This window comes from Oncorhynchus keta, chromosome 7 (genome assembly GCF_023373465.1).
Source record: "Oncorhynchus keta strain PuntledgeMale-10-30-2019 chromosome 7, Oket_V2, whole genome shotgun sequence".
NCBI lineage: Eukaryota > Metazoa > Chordata > Actinopteri > Salmoniformes > Salmonidae > Oncorhynchus > Oncorhynchus keta.
In genome coordinates this window covers 35,908,384-35,930,763 of record NC_068427.1, presented here as the reverse complement: position 1 = coordinate 35,930,763, position 22,380 = coordinate 35,908,384, and the positions used below count along the sequence as shown (strand labels likewise).

The 22,380-nt window shown below is 41.8% G+C and overlaps 1 protein-coding gene across 1 annotated transcript in view; it reads left to right on the top strand.

The window, feature by feature from the left end:
* The window catches only part of LOC118385852 (low-density lipoprotein receptor-related protein 1B-like), a 359,442-nt gene that overhangs the window by 65,621 nt on the left and 271,441 nt on the right, over window positions 1-22,380 (top strand). Inside the window, exons 6-10 of the mRNA XM_052521799.1 lie at window positions 8,744-9,209; window positions 9,430-9,627; window positions 17,593-17,815; window positions 19,500-19,689; window positions 20,393-20,536. Coding sequence (XP_052377759.1) covers window positions 8,744-9,209; window positions 9,430-9,627; window positions 17,593-17,815; window positions 19,500-19,689; window positions 20,393-20,536 — 1,221 coding nt within the window. The remainder of the gene's footprint in view (window positions 1-8,743; window positions 9,210-9,429; window positions 9,628-17,592; window positions 17,816-19,499; window positions 19,690-20,392; window positions 20,537-22,380) is intronic.

The window sequence follows — 22,380 nt, the reverse complement described above, 5'->3', positions numbered from 1 at the left end:
AGGTTTAGGCTACTACATGACACTCAACTTTTCCCTATAACCATCATGAGGTTGCAACAACTTAGCCTATGAATTAAAGTTTCCAAAGTGGGTGCACACAGGTTGAGAATTATTTTTTAGGTGACAGTGACATTCAATACCGCCTTGCACACTCTTGTCTGCATCTAGCTGATATAGGGTGTAATTATTAGTCCAACAGTTGCAAAGGACAGTTTATTTTGGACAAATTCAGGTAGGTTTATCCCCATTTTGCTCCACTTGCTTCCATTTAAGAAAAGTTTTTCAACAGAATCGTGGAATGAATACACCCATGATCACAAGTAAACCGAGTTCACTCTCATAACAGCCACGTTGTATTCCTTCTCTTCCCTTCTCTTGTGGACTTCAATGCACAACAAATCAGCTGTTTGTGACCAGGCGAAAAAAACCTATCCAAGCCAAACCTCTAAAACCATCCTACATATTTGTCACCATATAAGCTAAAGTAATGTCATAGTCAGCATAGATAATAGAACTAATGCATTAGTAAACCCGTTACAATCATGCAGTAACGTAGTAATCATGCAGTAACGTTAGTGTACATTCAAATGTAAGCAGTTACACCGGCGGGACCCGGTGGCAACGAATTAGTAATACCAAAAGCTTACCTTGATTTGTAAGAGTTCCAGTTAAATGTTGGAACGTCATAGCCAGCTAGCTAACATAGCATCCCTCTGTTTGAGCAAGGTGTTTCAGTAGGCTAAACTGGCTAGCAGCATTTACTAGCTAAGTAAGTGAAAGTGAAAAAGAATGACAAAATCTCTCTTTCTAGCTTCTCCTTCATTTTGGAATGAATGAATATGTTCAAAACTGTTCACCTATTGTCTCTCTCTCTCTCTTTGAGTCAACTACTCACCACATTTTATACCCTGCAGTGCTAGCTAGCTGTAGTTTATGCTTTCAGCACTAGATTACTTCTCTGATCCTTTGATTGGGGGGTCAACATGTCAGTTAATGCTGCAAGAGCTCTGATAGGCTGGAGGATGTCCTCCAGAAGTTGTCATAATTACTGTGTAAGTCTATGGAAGGGAGTGAGAACCATGAGCCTCCTAGGTTTTATATTGAAGTCAATGTACCCAGAGGAGGACAGAAGCTTGTTGTCCTCTGTTTACACCATGGTGCTACCCTACAGAGTGCTGTTGAGGCTACTGTAGACCTTCTTTGCAAAATAATGTTTTATTCAATACTTTGGTGATGTGATTATATTTAGTGTAGTTTTATCTAAAAATTTTATTTTTTTATGTTTTACAATTTAAAAGAAAAAATGTAATTCAATGAGGAGGATTGTCCACCCCTTCTTCCCCTGAGGAGCCTCCACTGCTGGGCTCATTGAATTCTACAGCAGGAGTAATACGTGCTCCTCAGGCTCAGTGGCTCCAGATGCATGCTCCCTTTCTGACCAGCAACTATCTACGATGTGTTTGAGGGAAAATAGATCAAGCTGCAGTGTCACGCCCTGGCCATAGAGAGGCTTTTTATTCTCTATTTTGGTTAGGCCAGGGTATGACTAGGGTGGGCATTCTATGTTATTTCTTCTATGTTTTTGTATTTCTTTGTTTTTGGCCGGGTATGGTTCTCAATTAAGGACAGCTGTCTATCCTTGTCTCTGATTGAGAACCATACTTTGGCAGCCTGTTTTCCAACTATGGGTTGTGGGTAGTTGTTTTCTGTCTCTGTGTCTGCACCAGACAGAACTGTTTAGTTTTCGTTCGTGCTTTTGTTTGGTGTTCAGTTTAAATAAATATTAACATGGACATGTACCACGCTGCATATTGGTCCAATCCTCCATACTCCTCCTCCTAAGAAAAGCAGGAAAACCGTTAGATGCAGGCAGCATAGAGAAGAAAAAGAAAGAACTGATAATTGATCGCATGGTGCACGAATGAATGCAATTAATTGATTATTGAGTGTTATAATTGACACATTTGTAGAACCAAAACATACACAGCCTCTGCTCCACAAACTTGATCTCGAGAAGGAATCATTTGAGGGGCTGCAGTTTGCGAACGATATTGTGCATATATATCACTCTCGCAGCAGTCAAGCAATGCACTCCGCCAAGACTTGTTCACAATCTAGTCCGGTTGCGGCCACAACTAGACCTCTCAAATGTATCTAGAAATAATCATATTTGTATGCTTAGCAATCAATAAATGTACATTTTTTAAAGGTCATGAACAGTCGAAATCCTGTTTTTCATGAAATTGGATGGTATTTGGATGAAACCAGATCAAAGTATGATGACCAAAGTATGAACAATGTCTGTTGCTTATACATTGATAACGTTTCATCATAGTTACTGGTCCACTCCCCATATCAAACACTTGGATTCGGGAGGTGTGATAATTAAGTGGATAGGGTGACATCACCTTAACATGCATTTTAATACACCAATCAACACATATGATATTCTCTTACCTAATTTAAATAAGTACCACCTTTTAACCAACATTGTAGAAGGCGTGTTTACGGAGGGGCGTCGTTTATATAGCTTGTTAGCTACTCTACTGGTGCCAAAATGTGACTGTGGGGTGTCAGCAAATATAATTACAAGTTTACCCTATTCATATATGGCAATGATACTTATGTGTTTTCCCTTTCATCTGTGTCTGGTATTAGCTAGTTACTGGTTAGCTAGATCTTCATCTGTGTCTGGTGTTAGTTAGTTATTTACTGGCTAGCTAGGTCTTCATCTGTATCTGGTGTTAGCTAGTTAATTAATGGCTAGCTAGGTCTTCATCTGTGTCTGGTGTTAGCTAGTTAATTAATGGCTAGCTAGGTCTTCATCTGTGTCTGGTGTTAGCTAGTTAATTAATGGCTAGCTAGGTCTTCATCTGTGTCTGGTGTTAGCTAGTTACTGGCTAGCTCGGTCTTCAGCCAGCATGGAACAAAAGGAGGAGATGGGTTGTTCAAAACACAGATGCAGTTGTCAAGTCATTACATCCATCGGTGCTGCGGTGACCCACATTATGAGAGACATGCCAAACGGGAGATGAATACAACTTTTTTGATGTCATTAATGTTGTTTTGTGTATCCCTAGATTTGCTTGAGATTATTTTACTATGAAAATCAGAATGACTGTTCAGGACCTTTGACAAAGGCTTCGAAACGGACAGTGATTACAAGGCAAAACAGATCAAATGACATGGCTAGCCACTCAACCGTTAAATGTTTGAGATTTGCTGCCACTCTGATCTTACAGCACGCTCACTAACAGGTGCAACAAATATAGCCTCTTACAAGACCTGCCTCAAAATGTTAATGACTGAGAAACAACAATACCATGCACCCACTATTGTTCAAAATGTAGTTATTGCTCCAAAAAATATTGTATGGTACTGTGTTCTTAATTACAGTACATGACTGACAGCATTTGGCCAGTAAGCTACTATAGCGTTTTAGGGAAAAGTTGGTAGGATTCCTAAAATGCAGTATATTTACTGTGCATTCTACAGTGTTTTACTGTTGAAATTAAAACGAATGTCCTTTTTTTCAGGGGTGGATCAGCTTTAATATTGCAGATTGCTGCTTCCATCAATGTAATTGTCTGCATCATTTCCAATCCCCCATATATTTTCTTTTTGGGGGGGGGGGGTTAATATATATCTATATACATACACTACCATTCAAAAGATTGGGATACTTAGAAATGTCCTTGTTTTTGAAAGAAAAGTACATATTTTGTCCATCAAAATAACATCAAATTGATCAGAAATACAGTGTACATATTGTTAATGTTGTAAATTACTATTGTAGCTGGAAACGGAAGATTTTTAATGGAATGTCTATGTAGGCGTATAGAGGCCCATTATCAGCAACCATCACTCCTGTGTTCCAATGGCACGTTGTGTTAGCTAATCCAAGTTTATAATATTAAAGGGCTATTTGATCGTTAGAGAACCCTTTTCCAATTATGTTATCACAGCTGAAGACTGTTGTTCTGATTAAAGAGGCAATAAAACTGGCCTTCTTTAGACTAGTTGAGTATCTGGAGCATCAACCTTTGTGGGTTCGATTACAGGCTCAAAATAAAAAATGAATAACTTTCTTCTGAAAATTGTCAGTCTTTTCTTGTTCAGAGAAATTAAGGCTATTCCATGCAAGATATTGCCAAGAAACTGAAGATCTCATACAACGCTGTATACTACTCCCTTCACAGAACACTGCAAACTGTCTCTAACCAGAATAGAAAGAGGAGTGGGAGGCCCCGGTGCACAACTGGGGACAAGTAAATTAGAGTGTCTAATTTGAGAAACAGATGCCTCACAAGTCCTTTATCTGACAGCTTCATTAAATAGTACCTGCAACACACCAGTCTCAACGTAAACAGTGAAGAGGACACTCCGGGATGCTGGCATTCTAGGCAGAGTTGCAAAGAAAAATCCATATCTAAGACTGGCCAATAAAAATAAAATATTAAGACGTGCAAAAGAACACAGACACTGGACAGAAGAACTCTGCCTAGATAGCCATCATCCCGGGGTCGCCTCTTCACTTTTGAACTTAGTAAGGATTGTTTAAAAATTAAATATATTTTGGAGATTGTTTCGTTTTAATGTAACTGAAAGTGAGCAGTTGTAATCTGAATGAAGAGAAAAAGGCTGTTCTTGAACATGGGGTGAGACATTCTTAGTAATCTACTAGAGAACCATTTCAGATTTAAGTATAACTTTTGCACGACTGATGCCTTTAGTGAGAGGTCTAATGCTTTAATATGTAATCATTTCTGCCCTCCAAATTCCTATTCGTTATACACTGCTCAAAAAAATAAAGGGAACACTTAAACAACACAATGTAACTCCAAGTCAATCACACTTCTGTGAAATCAAACTGTCCACTTAGGAAGCAAATGGAATAGACAACAGGTGGAAATTATAGGCATTTAGCAAGACACCCCCAATAAAGGAGTGGTTCTGCAGGTGGGGACCACAGACCTCAGACCACAGCTCCTATGCTTCCTGGCTGATGTTTTGGTCACTTTTGAATGCTGGCGGTGCTTTCACTCTAGTGGTACCATGGGACGGAGTCCACAACCCACACAAGTGGCTCAGGTAGTGCAGCTCATCCAGGATGGAACATCAATGCGAGCTGTGGCAAGAAGGTTTGCTGTGTCTGTCAGCGTAGTGTCCAGAGCATGGAGGAGACAGGCCAGTACATCAGGAGACGTGGAGGAGGCCGTAGGAGGGCAACAACCCAGCAGCAGGACCGCTACTTCCGCTTTTGTGCAAGGAGGAGCAGGAGGAGCAGGAGGAGCACTGCCAGAGCCCTGCAAAATGACCTCCAACAGGCGGCCACAAATGTGCATGTGCATGCTCAAACTTTCAGAAACAGACTCCATGAGGGTGGTATGAGGGCCTGAAGTCCACAGGTGGGGGTTGTGCTTACAGCCCAACACCGTGCAGGACGTTTGGCATGTGCCAGAAAACACCAAGATTGGCAAATTCGCCACTGGCGCCCTCTGCTCTTCACAGATGAAAGAAGGTTCACACTGAGCACATGACAGACGTGACAGAGTCTGGAGACGCCGTGGAGAACGCTCTGCTGCCTGCAACATCCTCCAGCATGACCGGTTTGGCGGTGGGTCAGTCATGGTGTGGGGTGGCATTTCTTTGGGGGGCCGCACAGCCCTCCATGTGCTCGCTAGAGGTAGCCTGACTGCCATTAGGTACCGAGATGAGATCCTCAAACCCCTTGTGAGACCATATGCTGGTGCGGTTGGCCCTGGGTTCCTCCTAATGCAAGACAATTCCAGACCTCATGTGGCTGGAGTGTGTCAGCAGTTCCTGCAAGTGGAAGGCATTGATGCTATGGACTGGCCCACCCATTCCCCAGACCTGAATCCAATTGAGCACATCTGGGACATCATGTCTCGCTCCATCCACCAATGTCACGTTGCACCACAGACTGTCCAGGAGTTGGCGGATGCTTTAGTCCAGGTCTGGGAGGAGATCCCTCAGGAGACCATCCGCCACCTCATCAGGAGCATGCCCAGGCGTTGTAGGGAGGTCATACAGTCACGTGGAGGCCACACACACTACTGAGCCTCATTTTGACTTGTTTTAAGGACATTACATCAAAGTTGGATCAGCCTGTAGTGTGGTTTTCCACTTTAATTTTGAGTGTTACTCCAAATCCAGACCTCCATGGGTTGATGCATTTGATTTCAATTGATAATTTTTGTGTGATTCTGTTGTCAGCACATTCAACTATGTAAAGAAAAAAGTATTTAATAAGAATATTTCATTCATTCAGATCTAGGATGCGTTATTTTAGTGTTCCCTTTATTTTTTTGAGCAGTGTATAAATAGGCCCTTTTAATTTTTTTCTGGCTTGCCATTCCTAATTAATTTCAGTGTTTTTTGTTCATATAATTTAAAAAGCAGGTCACTAGGTGTAGGCAAAACCATCAGCAAATAGGTAAACTGTGATATGACTAGAGTTAATCAGGGTGATTTTTCCACAAATAGGCAGGTGTTTTCCTTTTCATGGTAGCAAGATCTTGTCTATTTCTGCTAACTTTCTATTAAAATGTATTTGAGTGAGATAATTACTTTCTTTTGGGATATGTATAGCGACTATGTCCATATCCCCGTCAGACCATTTTATTGGTACACTACACAGTAATGTAAAAGTATACCTTTTTTGTGATCTAATACATAATATATAGTTCACTTATCATAATTTGGTTATAATACAGAGAGGTTAGAAAAAATATCTAGAACCTCTGAGGCTGTGGAGGGATTCTAATTGTGGTTTTAAAAACATGCATCATCAGCGTACAATGACACCTTTGCCACGGATACCTAATCCCATAATATTATTGTTGGATCCAATTTTACCAACTAACATTTTGACCTTGTTTTGCTACTCTTCAAAGTTTAAAACTTTCTGAGATGTAGCCATATGTACTTTATTTTACTGTGCATTCTACAACTTGCTGTATTCAGTTCATGCAGTATCATACTATTGATTAATACAGTAAGTTTCTGATAAATTTAAAAAATGGTTAATAGTGTGTATTTGACTTAATCAGTTTTCATCACAATGTTTCACCGTGTATGTTACAAAAAGTGCATAGTCCAACACTTTGTGACATTTACCTTGAATTGACATTTCATGAGTTAAATACATATTTTTGCTTCTTTTAAAATCTAATATTTATCAGACAAATTCAATGCAATTCTAGAAATTATGTGGAAGGTAGATAGGCAGGTAGCCTAGTGTTTAGAGCATTTGACTAGTAACTGAAAGGTTGCAAGATTGAATCCCTGAGCTGACAAGTCGTTCTGTCCCTGAACAAGGCAGTTAACCCACTGTTCCTAGGCAGTCATTGAAAATAAGAATTTGTTCTTAACTGACTTGCCTAGTTAAATAAAGGTTAAAAAAAAAAATATATATAGGGTAATTGTTTGACCCTTTTGGTACAGTAGAGATATGTAGAGTTGAATGACAGCTACAGTGTTGCATTCAAGACAAAAATGTCTCTATCAGAGAGCTTGGTTGTGCCCAAAATGGCACCCTATTCCCCTATGAGCTCTGGTCAAATGTAATGCATTACACTACAAAGAGAATAGAGTGCCATTTGGGATGCAAAAATGTGCTCGTATGAGAGAACCAAAGCCCCTTCCATGCTGTAGTAGTATTCCAGGGTATATTATCTAGCTCCTAAAGGTTGACTTAGAGGGATCAGGGTAAAGAAAAGTGTTTTCACAGTGGACACACTAATTTATTGCCCATATTAGGAGAGACAGGTCTGACTTGAACTTGTGTGGGGGATCAGTGGCAATCAATTAATCAAAATGTTTTTATAATGCCTTTACATCAGCAGTTGTCAAAGTGCAGAAACCCAGCCTAAGACACCAAAGACCCCAAAGAACAAGCAATGCAGATGTAGAAGCACAGTGGCTAGGAAAAAATCCCTAGAAAGGCAGGAACCTAGGAAGAAACCTAGAGAGGAACCAGGCTCTGAACTGTGGCCAGTCCTATACTGGCTGTGCCAGCTGGAGATTATAAAGGTACATTGTCATTAAGGACAGATCGTTCTTCAAGACATTCAAATGTACATAGATGACCAGCAGGGTCAAATAATCCCTGTGGTTATAGAGGGTGCAACAGGTCAGCATCATAGCCGAGCATTCAGTGTTTGAGACAGCAGGTAAAGGAGAGAGCGAGAGAGAGAGGAGAGCTCGGGGGGACAAACACTGTCAGTAAGGCCTCAGAAGTGGGTTGTGTTAGCCTATCACTGGGCTAAATCCCCTTTCTGATACGAAGCTGGGGAAGGAGCTTGGACTGTGGAACAACCGTTTTGTTCATCTTCCTCCGCTTTTCATTGGAAAACAAAGTTAGTTTGCTCATGTATAGAGAAAACAGCTGGTAAATTACTTTTATTTAGATATGCTTTCCCAGCTCATCTACGACAATAATAGAAATAGGGGTGTATTGGGTAGAGGAGGAGATAACAGCTGTATTGAAAATTGTAATTGCAATAGTTGTTTTATTGAATCTGATGTAGCTTTGATGTTCCTTCTGGAGTTTTTTCTGTTTAGTTATAAATTACAGAAATGTCTAGAAGAAAATCCACATTGTGTTTAATATCTTCTTAGTCCTCCTGGGTTGATACAGGCATTTTATATTCTTTGTGAAGGATTTCCACCATGTTGTTTTTCCCCAATTTTTCCAAATGTCCTTTTTCTTGTGTTCCAGACCCTGGCGACTCTCCTCCAGCTCTACTGATTGGAAGGTCAGATTGCATAGCAACCACACGATTAAATGGATCTAATCTACAGACCTTGAAACTGTTGGATGAAAATGGATCCCTTTCATTGGATTACAATTACCAGGAAAAGGAAGTGTGTTGGCTTCTTTCCTCAGACTCCCTCAGACGGCTACGCTGTGCTAAAATGAAGAATCTGAATGGATTTACAATGGAAATGGATATCAAAACAGTACAAAGTTTACAAAGTATGTCTTGCAGTGTGTCAAGTGGTCAAAGATATTCTCCAATTTGGCAACTATTGATTTTTTTTGCACACTCAGTCATGCCCCTTCAGAAAGCCTTAAAATGCTCACGGTCTCTCTCTTTCTCTCCTTCTTCCTCTCTCTATGTCTCTCTCTTCTCAATGTCCATTTTCCTCCCAATGCACTTCCCATGGTCACTCTCTTCTTCAGGGTCATTGTAGTGCTAGTCTATCCTGTTAATTCAATAATTTAAGGAATACTGTTCACTCTCAGTATACCATCAATGTTAGATTCCTTCCTTACTTTGCATTCAGTTATGTGTCTTTACCTTTAATGAATGACATGAATGTCCATAATAAAATGCTATCTAACATAATGGAAGATCAGCAGGTCTATCCTCACAATATGTCCTTAATCAAAGAACGTTTTAGTGGCAAGAATTTAATGACTTTGTTTTCATCCATAGATGTAGAACACATGACCATTGATTGGCTCACTGGAAACTTCTACTTTGTGGACCATGTAAGCGACAAGATATTTGTTTGCAGCCATGTTGGGGACACCTGCATCACCATCATAGATTTAGATCTGACCAATCCTAAAGGAATCGCTGTGGATCCTCTTATGGGGTAAGTTATCTTTGTATGTTTACTTTGACTGGCAATTACAAGTGTAACCTTTAGTATCCCTCAAGTCCATTGGCTCCATCTATTGTCACAGATCTTGTCAGGTACCCATGATATGCATATTTTTGTGTCCATTTAACCTGACAAACCAATTAGCTGGTATTCAAACAAATGTGCAGAGTGGTTTTCCGAATAGCGCTTCCAGAAATGTGTTTTCCATGGTAACACATCACAGATGGGGGTAGTAAACACTTCAAAACAGCCACTTCTGAAAAACCATTCCAGAAACGCAGTACAGTATCTTCAGTTGATTGAATAAAGCCTTTCTCAGAATGTTAAGTCTTTAAAACCTTGTGCCTACCGTACCATATAACAACATGTATGATTGCCTGACCTTACGCAATGCAGATATTGCTTTCCTTTCGGAGCATGTCTTGCTGTGTAAATGCTGGGGAGCCAGTGCTCCAGACAGCTCCCACTGTCACCAGGTTTCATCAGTATTTACTGAACATTTTTGGTTATGTCACCACCACATGTACCCAAACCACTGTGGGGAGACAACATGGCTGTCTGAAAACAGTGCTTCAAACGGAGGAGGAAAGGGGGGGTTATGGAAAGGGGGGGGTGTTATGGAGATCTGATTATATTATTTGTTATTTATTTAGTAATCAGCAGCTAAAAGGGTTTCTGTTCTGTTGTAAGATTCCCAGGGAGATGGAACCCAGGAGCTCAACAGAGAGAGAGATAGTTAGCCCCATTATTTTCATGAGGGTACAAGGACAGTCAGTAGACATGAATTCAGAACAGCTGTGTAATGAGAAGCCTTTCGCTGAGAGATGCTGTATCTTAGCACTACGGCTCTTGGTGGAGCAAAGGCCATTTACAGTGCAAACAACACCAGAATGAGAACATTGGAACTTCTCTTCTCAATGTGTGTTATTTGGCGGTTATATACTAACCCATACCCGGAAAAATGGCCAGGCCTTAGGGGGCCTGGCCCACACTACCGTACCTCCTTGCCTGTCCAAATAAAATATTGAAATATTGATAATTTATTAGACTGAGACGCATGTCGTCAGGAAGACGGATCAATCTCACTTAAAACATCTGAAACAGCGCCCTTCCTGTCTCAGTATGTGTAGACCATGTATCTGATGCTGTCTGGACCAAAAGAGTATGGCATGTCATACTATTTCTGGCCAGACAGCATCAGATACATGGGCTACATATAGAGGGGCACTGTTTTGCTCGCTCAGATTCTTTCTCCAGTGATATAGTTTCAGCAGAGAGGAAGAGGCGAGGAGAGAGGGCTCACTTTCGCAAATCTGTCTAGAATAAGCCCAAATCATTTCTATGGGAATAATATGCAGACCTAAACTTGTCGCCTACCTTCCCGCCTTTGGGACAAAGGCTCCCATTGTTAGGGCGGAGACATGAGCATCTTGTCATTATGGGATAAAAGAGCTAGAAAATTATATGTCATACACTGCCATTGAGGAACAATGGGAAAGTAATTTTATTTTGAAAGTTTGCGAATGAAAGTTCCTCAGTATTTGAAAAATCTTTCCAACACTCCCGGCCTCGATAATCACCAAGCCTCGGTGTGAAAGAACAAAATATCATGATCTGATGATCCCATATATCTAGTGGGAAAAAAACAGCTGTCTGTCCCAAGCTCACTGGCACAGGAAACTCTGAGAACCCAGAATAGGCTAGTTGATACAATGTTTAAAGTTCACTAATGACAGCTTCTGGCCGGACCCAGTGATGATTTGATACAATGTTGAACTTCACTAGCAATAGTGAAGACAGATAGAGGAGGCAGACAGGCGGCGTAGAGAGATTAATGTGATTGAAAGAACCAGAATTTTTGTCAGGATATTTTCGACTTTTTATTTGTCGGCTTATGCATTTTACTTAGTTGACGATGAACGTTATAGGCCTACTGCTGCATCAGGCTCTCTCTGACTTCTATGCTCTCATTTCTTTAGCTGTCAATGGACCACACAGTGAATCAATGTTTCCATACTGCAGAGGCTGGTGCTCTTGCCATATTTATATTTTAACATTTATATGTGTATCATTTAACTTCAAATTTTTATGATTAACCACTTGACAAGGATTTTGACAAACAAAAACATTATTGAAATCAAACTGTTCCACGAAAATGCACATATAACTGGCATGCAGATCAGTAGAAATGGTAGGATAAATTGTAACCCCAATTTTGAAACTCTTTACAGTACTTTTCCTCAGCTAAACCTCAGCATCCAGATTATTCAACATAACTTCAGATGCTTCTGGTTCTCAATATAACTCCTGTATCTCTAAATAATGCAGCGGCTACTCTGCACAGCAAAATGATTCCTGTGAAGTGAACATTTTTATTGATACAAGGATTTTAGATTGGTTTCTCACATCCTCGCAATGAATTCCCCACCTAATTCCCCAAAACACTTCCTTCCTATGAAATGTCTCTGTGTTGTTTTGCTAAAAGCAATGCGGCTTGTCTCTTATGATTCACTGTGAATCTATGCAGCGTGTTGCTGTGACTGTGTTTGCATGGAGAATGACAAACATTCCCTTTTAACTTCATGAAAATAGAATGAAATTACTCCCAGGACAAACATGCCTGTTTACTTTACATGGAAAAACATTAGTTGTGGAAAAGTTAGTCACTTACACACACACACGTGCGTGCATGATGTGAGGTGGTGTGTGTTTTGAGGGATAATGGTGTAGGAGTGCATGTGGGTGCATGTGGGGGGCAGGGTAGCCTAGAGCGTTGGACTAGTAACCGGAAGGTTGTGAGTTCAAACCCCCGAGCTGACAAGGTACGAATCTGTCGTTCTGCCCCTGAACAGGCAGTTAACCCACTGTTCCCAGGCCGTCATTGAAAATAATAATGTGTTCTTAACTGACTTGCCTGGTTAAATAAAGGTAAAATAAAAAATTTACAAATAAAAGTATGCAGGTCCCTCCGGGAACAGGGAGTTGGGCATGAATTCTGCCAGCTAGATTGGTTATCAGGAGGAAGCGTTTTTCTGGTCTCGTCTTCCTCTAATTGGTGAGACATAGCTACAGCTGTTTCTAGTGAGAGAGAGAGCCTGGGGCAATGGAGTGAAAACAAAAAGAAATTGGGGAGGTTGGTGATAGCAGCATAGCATGAGGAGCAATGTTAAGGGAATATGTTCTGACAACACCCTACATTTTATTTTGCTGTTGTTTAGATTTTTTCTTTCTCTTTCATGAAAAGAGATCTTATCTTTGAAAAGGAATTGAAATGAGAGTGAACTTTGTTTCATCTTGCCTGTGGTAGTTATAGTTACACTCTTACTTCCCAAACAAATACTGTGGACTGAGGGGGCATATTTTTCCATCATCATATTTTGATGGGAGAATGGATTTTGATTAGGGCTAAAAGCAAAAACTAAAGTAACAACAATGTTTATTAGTTTAGTCAGGCCTAGAGTTCCTTTCCCATTTGATTGTGGAACATACATACTTTAAACCCCTCTAAACCCATTGATAAATAAATTCTCAACAATATGAAACCTAGTGAGCTCTCTCAGTGTATGATGTTGTAGGTTCTCTGCAGTGCAGGCCTCAAATCAAAACAAATCTAATTGTATTTGTATCATACACATGGTTAGCAGATGTTAATGTGAGTGTAGTGAAATGCGTGTGCTTCTATTTACGACAGTGCAGTAATATCTAACTAGTAATCCAACAATTCCCTAACAACTACCTAGTACACACAAATCTAAAGGGGTGAATGAGAATATGTACATATAAGTATATGGATGAGCGATGGCCGAGTGGCATAGGCAAGGTGCAGTAAATGATATAAAATACAGTATATACATGTGATATGGGTAATGTAAGATATGTAATCATTTTTAATGTGGTATTATTTAAAGTGGCATTGTTTAAAGTGTCTAGTGATCCATTTATTAAAGTGTCCAGTGATTGGGTCTCAATGTAGGCAGCAGCCTCTCTGAGTTAGTGATTGCTGTTTAGCAGTCTGATGGCCTTGAGATAGAAGCTGTTTTTCAATCTTTCGGTCCCAGCTTTGATGCACTCTCTCGATCCAAGCTTTTAATGCACCTTCTGGATGATAGGTGTGAACAGGAAGTGGCTCGGGTTGTGGTCCTTGATGATCTTTTTCGACTTCCTGTGACATCAGGTGCTGTAGGTTGTCATGAAGGGCAGGTAGTTTGTCCCCGGTGATACATTGTGCAGATCGCACCACCTTCTACAGTGCCTTGCAGTTGAGGGCAGTGCAGTTGCCATACGAGGTGGTGATACAGCCCCACAGGATGCTCTCGATTGTGCATCTGTAAAAGTTTCAGGGTTTTGGATGACAAGCCAAATTTCTTCCGCCCTCCGAGGTTGAAGAGGTGCTGTTGTGCCTTCTTCGCCACACTGTCTGTGTGGGTGAATGATTTATGTTTGTCGGTGATGTGTACGCCCAGGAATTTAAAAAATGTCCACCTTCTCCACTGCTGTCCCTTCGATGTGGATAGGGGGGTGCTCCCTCTGCTGTTTCCTGAAGTCCACAATCATCTCCTTTGTTTCATTGACGTTGAGTGAGAGGTTGTTTTCCTGACACTACACTTCTAGTGCCCTCAAGCCCTCCCTGTAGGCTGTCTCGTCGTTGTTGGTGATCAAGCCCACTACTGTTATGTCGTCTGCAAACTTGATGATTGAGTTGGAGGCGTGCATGGCCACGCAGTCGTGGGTGAACAGGGAGTACAGGAGAGAGCTGAGCACACACCCTTGTGGGGCCCCAGTGTTGTGGGTCAGAGAAGTGGAGATGTTGTTTCCTATCTTCACCACCAGGGGCGGCCCGACAGAAAGTCCAGGACCCAGTTGCACAGGGCGGGGTTGAGACCTAGGGCGTCCAGCTTGATGATGAGCTTGGAGGATACTATGGTGTTGAATGCTTAGCTGTAGTCAATGAACAGCATTCTTCTACAACATCCGCAGAGTACGACCCTGCCTCACACAGGAAGCGGCGCAGGTCCTAATCCAGGCACTTGTCATCTCCCGTCTGGATTACTGCAACTCGCTGTTGGCTGGGCTCCCTGCCTGTGCCATTAAACCCCTACAACTCATCCAGAACGCCGCAGCCCGTCTGGTGTTCAACCTTCCCAAGTTCTCTCACGTCACCCCGCTCCTCCGCTCTCTCCACTGGCTTCCAGTTGAAGCTCGCATCCGCTACAAGACCATGGTGCTTGCCTACGGAGCTGTGAGGGGAACGGCACCTCAGTACCTCCAGGCTCTGATCAGGCCCTACACCCAAACAAGGGCACTGCGTTCATCCACCTCTGGCCTGCTCGCCTCCCTACCACTGAGGAAGTACAGTTCCCGCTCAGCCCAGTCAAAACGGTTCGCTGCTCTGGCCCCCCAATGGTGGAACAAACTCCCTCACGACGCCAGGACAGCGGAGTCAATCACCACCTTCCGGAGACACCTGAAACCCCACCTCTTTAAGGAATACCTAGGATAGGATAAGTAATCCTTCTCACCCCCCCGCCTAAAAGATTTAGATGCACTATTGTAAAGTGGCTGTTCCACTGGATGTCATAAGGTGAATGCACCAATTTGTAAGTCGCTCTGGATAAGAGCGTCTGCTAAATGACTTAAATGTAAATGTAAATGTTATATAGGTATTATTTTTGTCCAAATGGGATAGGGCAGTGTGCATTGTGATTCCGATTGCGTCATCTGTGGACCTGTTATACCGGTATGCGAACTGAAGTGGGTCTAGGGTGGCCGGTAAGGTGGAGGTGATATGATCCTTGACTGGTCTCTCATAGCACTTTATGATGACAGAAGTGAGTGCTACGGGGCGATAGTCATTTTGTTCAGTTATCTTTGCCTTCTTGGGTACAGGAACCATGGTAGCCATCTTGAAGCAATGTGGGGACAACAGACCGGGATAGGGAACGATTGAATATGTCCGTAAACACACCAGCCAGCTGGTCTGTGCATGCTCTGAGGACGCGTCTTGGGATGCCGTCCTGGCCAGCAGCCTTGTGTGGGTTAACAAGTTTAAATGTTTTACTCACATCAACCACGGAGAATGATAGGGGGGGACGCAGTCTTTGTTAGCGAGCTGCGACCGTTTCACTGTATTATCCTCAAAGTGGGCGAAGAAGGTGTTTAGTTTGTCTGGAAGCGTGACATCTATGTCCGGGACATGGCTGACCCTGCCACATACTCCACATGTCTGAGACGTTGAATTGCGACTCCACCTTGTCCCTCTACTGGCATTTCACTTGTTTAATTGCCTTGTGGAAGGAATAACTACACTGTTTATATTCAGCCATATTTCTAGACCTGTTTCCATGGTTAAATGCGGTGGACGCGCTTTCAGTTTTGCACGAATGCTGCCATCCATCCATGGTTTCTGGTTGGGGTAGGTCTCCAAGTTAGGATTGAGGGGGTGAGGAATTGGATGATTGGATAGAAACACTTTTGATTTGGAGATGTGGAGAGTAGTCACACTGTTATCTTTTCAATTGAATTATGTCACTGAAATCACAACATTAATACAGATTCAGCTTCTCTTTTCAGTTCCTATATCTACACCATCTTTCATGGTTATTTAATCTAATGGACAGAAAAATACAAATGCAACAATACCTTGAGATATGTGTATAATGTGCTGGTAGTCATTGTCTGTTTGATGGAGGTCATGGTACAACCCAAATGTCACCTCATTATGTTTTAAATTATTTTTTAAAGAAAGTAGTATTTAACAGAGAGAATGTATCACATTCACTGTATTTTTATGGAAGAAAGGATTTGTGGAGATGTGCAGTTTGTCTCTTTTGAGGAACAACTGCACAAAGAGGAGCCCTGGACGTTTTTCACAACTGTTCTATGGACTAGACAAATGTGTCCTTGTGCAGATATAGTTATAGATATATTATATGTATTGGAAGTGTAACGGTATAAAAAGGGCCAATGAAAGGCATGCCAATGTCATTTATTGTAGGATGTATGAACCTAAAACGTTTTGAAAGACGTTCTAAAAAACTACTGTAAAAGGTAACAAGATATATTTATAAAGGAGAAGAAAAATAGACTTCAGATAGGACGTTTAAAGACCATCATCCACTAGATTTTGGAGCATTGCTTCGGGGACTTGCTTCCATTCAGCGACAAGTGCATTAGTGAGGTCGGGCACTGATGTTGGGCGATTAGGCCTGGCTCGCAGTCAGCTTTCCAATTCATCCCAAAGGTGTTCAATGGGGTCCCAAAGGTGTTCGAGGCTCTGTGCAGGCCAGTCAAGCTCTTCCACAACGATCTCAACAAACCATTTCTGTATGGACCTTGGTTTGTGCACAGTGGCATTGTCGTGCTGAAACAGGAAAGGGCTGGCTATAGACTCCTGGAAAGAGCTGGCCATAGACTGCTAGCTTAACAGTGGGTACTCGTGGGGGGTCATTTTAGACAGCCATACAAAACCATACTGGCCCTGACACACCATTTTCTTCTCTGTACATGTATAGGTAAAATCAGGAAATGAATAGTTCAGTTTATAAGACTTACAATGAAAAGGTTCAGTGGGGTTGCTTGCTTTTCATACCATGCCTACAATTAAACCATTAGCAATGGGTTTCGTCAGGATTCTCCTTGTATCTGTTTTGAGTACCGTGTCCTTTTTTCTTATTGTCAACTCCTTCCATTTGTAAACCTGTAGGTTCTATACAGTCACTCCAGTTCATTTAGAACTGTCCTTGGTAGTTGGCTCTAACTTAGGTGTAGTAATTGTGTTCATAACGTGTTGTGGATATTTCTGAATCATTACCAATGTAGGCATGAATAACTACATGCCTACATGATCACATACACCTACTATGTATTCACTCACTGTGCTCTAAGTCACTTTGAATAAAAGTGTTTACTCAGTGGCGTATTTCTACAAGTTTATTTATACACATTATCTTCTCGTAGGATGCTGTTCTTCACTGACTACGGAGACGTAGCCAAGGTGGAGCGCTGTAACATGGACGGCACCAACCGAACCAGGCTGGTGGATTACAAGACAGTGCAACCCACAGCCGTGGCACTGGACCTGGCCAAGAAGCTGGTGTACTGGGCAGACGCGTACTTGGATTACATTGAAGTGGTGGATTACAACGGGAAAAACAGGCATGCAGTCATCCAGGGCAGTCAAGTGAGTGTCTAGCCTCATTGTGTTGTCGTCGTGAGGCTAAGCTGAGCTCTGCTTCTGATGATTGTCTTCTTGGGTTTACAGTTTACACGCCACGCAGGGAAATGAGTCTGTCTGAGGACATTTATATTAATTTTTAGAGGGAACAATCTGAGCTGGGTTTGTCCAGTGTGTGGGTCAGTTGTTAAGAGCGTGGCGCTAGCAATGCCACAGTTGTGGGTTAAATGTTTGCAAGGATCACATACACATACTAAGACATTACAAGAATGATAAAATCTTCCTCCTTGCAGACTGTTAACTACAGCTTTCCAAAACTATACTTGCGACGGCAGGTCAGAGGGCAGTTCAGGGGGCATTTCAGGTGAAGTAATAAATGCCTTTCTTCTACCTACAAAATTAATTCTACCTTGCCCAAGTCACTGTAGAGCTTTAACATCCCAAATGTCACCCTCTTTCCTATATAGTGTACTACTTTTGATGAGAGCCTCTGGTCAACATTAGTACACTATTTAGGGAATGGGGTGCCAGGGATGCACCTAAGGTTTGATATCTCCTGAATATGGATTTCACTGCATGGTGATAAATCAGTGTGGATGAGCTTGAGAAGCTGTGATAAGGTCACTTACAAATAGCCCAAATGGTTAGTCCTTCTCCCTGTACTACACTTTGGAGATGGACAATTAGGGGAATTATATTATTCAAAAGCATGCCCCTTGAAAGCAACCTACTGTAATGGGAGGGAGACTTATATTGTAGGCTACGATGGAGATGGAAGGAAAGAAGGAGGCCAGGGCGTATGAAATACACCTCATTGTGTGTGCAGGTGTTCTTAGCATAATGATGCCTCTTTCTGTTCATAAATGAGTGACCTCAGTAGACCTCTGAGATGTTGCTCTCCATATCGTCTCCATGACAAATGAAAGACAGATTTGACTTTTTCTACTGGCAGACGATGTAGTGTTGCGTTGTAATCCATTTTTTAAATTCCACTTACATTTCAGCTCCAACACCACAGGGTTAATTTAACACAATACTAAAAATACAATACAATATGCAGGTTCAATCATAGGTCTATAGTAATTGTGAATGCTATATGATAACCTGTGTAGAAAGCACACAGCCTTGGACAAAATATTTGAAGCAAACTGATTCAACATCGTATTAAAAGAAACCATATGCAGGTCAACCCTGGGCGTATAGTGATTGTGAACAGAATATGAAAAACCTCTGTAGTTTATAGATCACACAACCTTGAAATAAACTGGAAATAAACTGAATGATAATAATATTCAAGCAAACTGTGTGTTTCTGAAGAACACGATGGTTCACTGGTTTCCTGGTTGTGTTTTTTCTCCTGCCACATGTTTTGCCGCCCCAGGGTTGAGGTGAGGCCCAGTGGGTTAAGGCATACTTTCTGTGTACAATGATCACCCAACCCTGTCCTGTGTTTGTGTGTGTGTAGGGGGGGGGGGTCGTGTGTGCATGCACATGGAAGGTGTTGCTGGGTAAATGTAGCGTGTAGGGCATTATGCCTACTCCACGACCACCTGATGGCTGGCGAATACACACACATCTCCTGTCTTAGATCCTGGATCTCCCACAGTTGTGTTATAGAATAAAAACTTTGTTATTTTAGCAGGGGTGGGGGTTCTGTTGCATGTCAATGCATTGTTCTGCTCTGTTTTAGGTGTCCTACATCCATGGATTAGCTGTCTTTGAGAACTACCTGTATGCCACTCATTCTGACCCCTCCAATGGGAATATCATGGAAATCTTCAAGATTCATCGGTTTAACACCACAGAACCCAGGACACTTACCAGCCTAGGGAGTTCCAGAGGAGCAATACGGGTTTACCACAGACTCACTCAGCCAAAAGGTAAAGGATATTTGGTCTCCAGTTGTAACATGTGCATGTATGCACAGTACTTGTAACGCACAAGCTCATGGAGATGTCTGCATCACTGTGACTTGATCCAGTCAGGGTACTGCAATGCATGCTGGTGTCAAATGTATCTGTAGCCTACATTTGAAAAACGTGTGTCACGTTCGTCGAAATGATGTGACCAAGGTGCAGCGTGAAAAGAGTTCCACATATTTTTAATCAACTGAAACTCACCGAAACAAAACAAAACAAAACAACAAACGAAACGCTACTAGCGTGCACACAGGCACCTAACTGTAGACAAGATCCCACACCAGAAAGTGGGAAACAGGGCTGCCTAAATATGATCCCCAATCAGAGGCTACTATAAACAGCTGTCTCTAATTGGGAACCATATCATGCCAACATAGAAATACAAAAACCCCTAGACCTACTACAACCCTCGATTATCCACCAACCTAGACATACAAAACCCTAGACATACAAAACCCTAGACATACAACACTGAAGTACCTACCCCAGTCACACACTGACGTAACCAAAATCAATAGAAAACAGAGATATCTAAGGTCAGGGCGTGACAACGTGGTGTGAATATGAGAGAATTCTCCATCATTTGATAAAGTACAGTCAAATTATTGTGTTAGAGCTGTGTTTAATGAGTCTAATAGACTTTTCTACTCCTCCTGTCCTCTAGTTAGGAGTCACGCGTGTGAGACGGACCCGTATGGAAAGCAAGGGGGATGCTCCCACATCTGTCTGCTGAGCGGTAGCTACAAGTCCAGGACCTGTCGATGTCGGACAGGCTTCAGTCTGGAGAGTGACGGACAGTCCTGCAAAAGTCAGTGTCACGTCTCTCCCTCCTTTCCTTTTGTCATAAACATGTCATCTGTCCGTGTCATGTCTCCCTCCTTTCCTTATGTCATAAACATGTCATCTGTCATCTGTCTGTGTCATGTCTCCCTCCTTTCCTTATGTCATAAACATGTCATCTGTCATCTGTCTGTGTCATGTCTCCCTCCTTTCCTTATGTCATAAACATGTCATCTGTCCGTGTCATGTCTCCCTCCTTTCCTTATGTCATAAACATGTCATCTGTCCGTGTCATGTCTCCCTCCTTTCCTTATGTCATAAACATGTCATCTGTCATCTGTCAGTGTCATGTCTCCCTCCTTTCCTTATGTCATAAACATGTCATCTGTCCGTGTCATGTCTCCCTCCTTTCCTTATGTCATAAACATGTCATCTGTCCGTGTCATGTCTCCCTCCTTTCCTTATGTCATAAACATGTCATCTGTCATCTGTCAGTGTCATGTCTCCCTCCTTTCCTTATGTCATAAACATGTCATCTGTCCGTGTCATGTCTCCCTCCTTTCCTTATGTCATAAACATGTCATCTGTCATCTGTCAGTGTCATGTCTCCCTCCTTTCCTTATGTCATAAACATGTCATCTGTCCGTGTCATGTCTCCCTCCTTTCCTTTTGTCATAAACATATAATCTGTCATCTGTCTGTGTCATGTCTCCCTCCTTTCCTTATGTCATAAATATGTCATCTGTCAGTGTCATGTCTCCCTCCTTTCCTTATGTCATAAACATATAATCTGTCATCTGTCTGTGTCATGTCTCCCTCCTTTCCTTTTGTCATAAACATATCATCTGTCAGTGTCATGTCTCCCTCCTTTCCTTTTGTCATAAACATGTCATCTGTCAGTGTCATGTCTCCCTCCTTTCCTTATGTCATAAACATATAATCTGTCATCTGTCTGTGTCATGTCTCCCTCCTTTCCTTATGTCATAAACATGTCATCTGTCCGTGTCATGTCTCCCTCCTTTCCTTTTGTCATAAACATATAATCTGTCATCTGTCTGTGTCATGTCTCCCTCCTTTCCTTATGTCATAAATATGTCATCTGTCTGTGTCATGTCTCCCTACTTTCCTTACGTCATAAACATGTCATCTGTCTGTGTCATGTCTCCCTCCTTTCCTTATGTCATAAATATGTCATCTGTCAGTGTCATGTCTCCCTCCTTTCCTTATGTCATAAACATATAATCTGTCATCTGTCAGTGTCATGTCTCCCTCCTTTCCTTATGTCATAAATATGTCATCTGTCAGTGTCATGTCTCCCTCCTTTCCTTTTGTCATAAACATGTCATCTGTCATCTGTCTGTGTCATGTCTCCCTCCTTTCCTTATGTCATAAATATGTCATCTGTCAGTGTCATGTCTCCCTCCTTTCCTTATGTCATAAACATATAATCTGTCATCTGTCAGTGTCATGTCTCCCTCCTTTCCTTTTGTCATAAACATGTCATCTGTCAGTGTCATGTCTCCCTCCTTTCCTTTTGTCATAAACATATAATCTGTCATCTGTCTGTGTCATGTCTCCCTCCTTTCCTTATGTCATAAACATGTCATCTGTCAGTGTCATGTCTCCCTCCTTTCCTTATGTCATAAATATGTCATCTGTCAGTGTCATGTCTCCCTCCTTTCCTTATGTCATAAACATGTCATCTGTCATCTGTCCGTGTCATGTCTCCCTCCTTTCCTTTTGTCATAAACATATAATCTGTCATCTGTCTGTGTCATGTCTCCCTCCTTTCCTTATGTCATAAACATGTCATCTGTCAGTGTCATGTCTCCCTCCTTTCCTTATGTCATAAATATGTCATCTGTCAGTGTC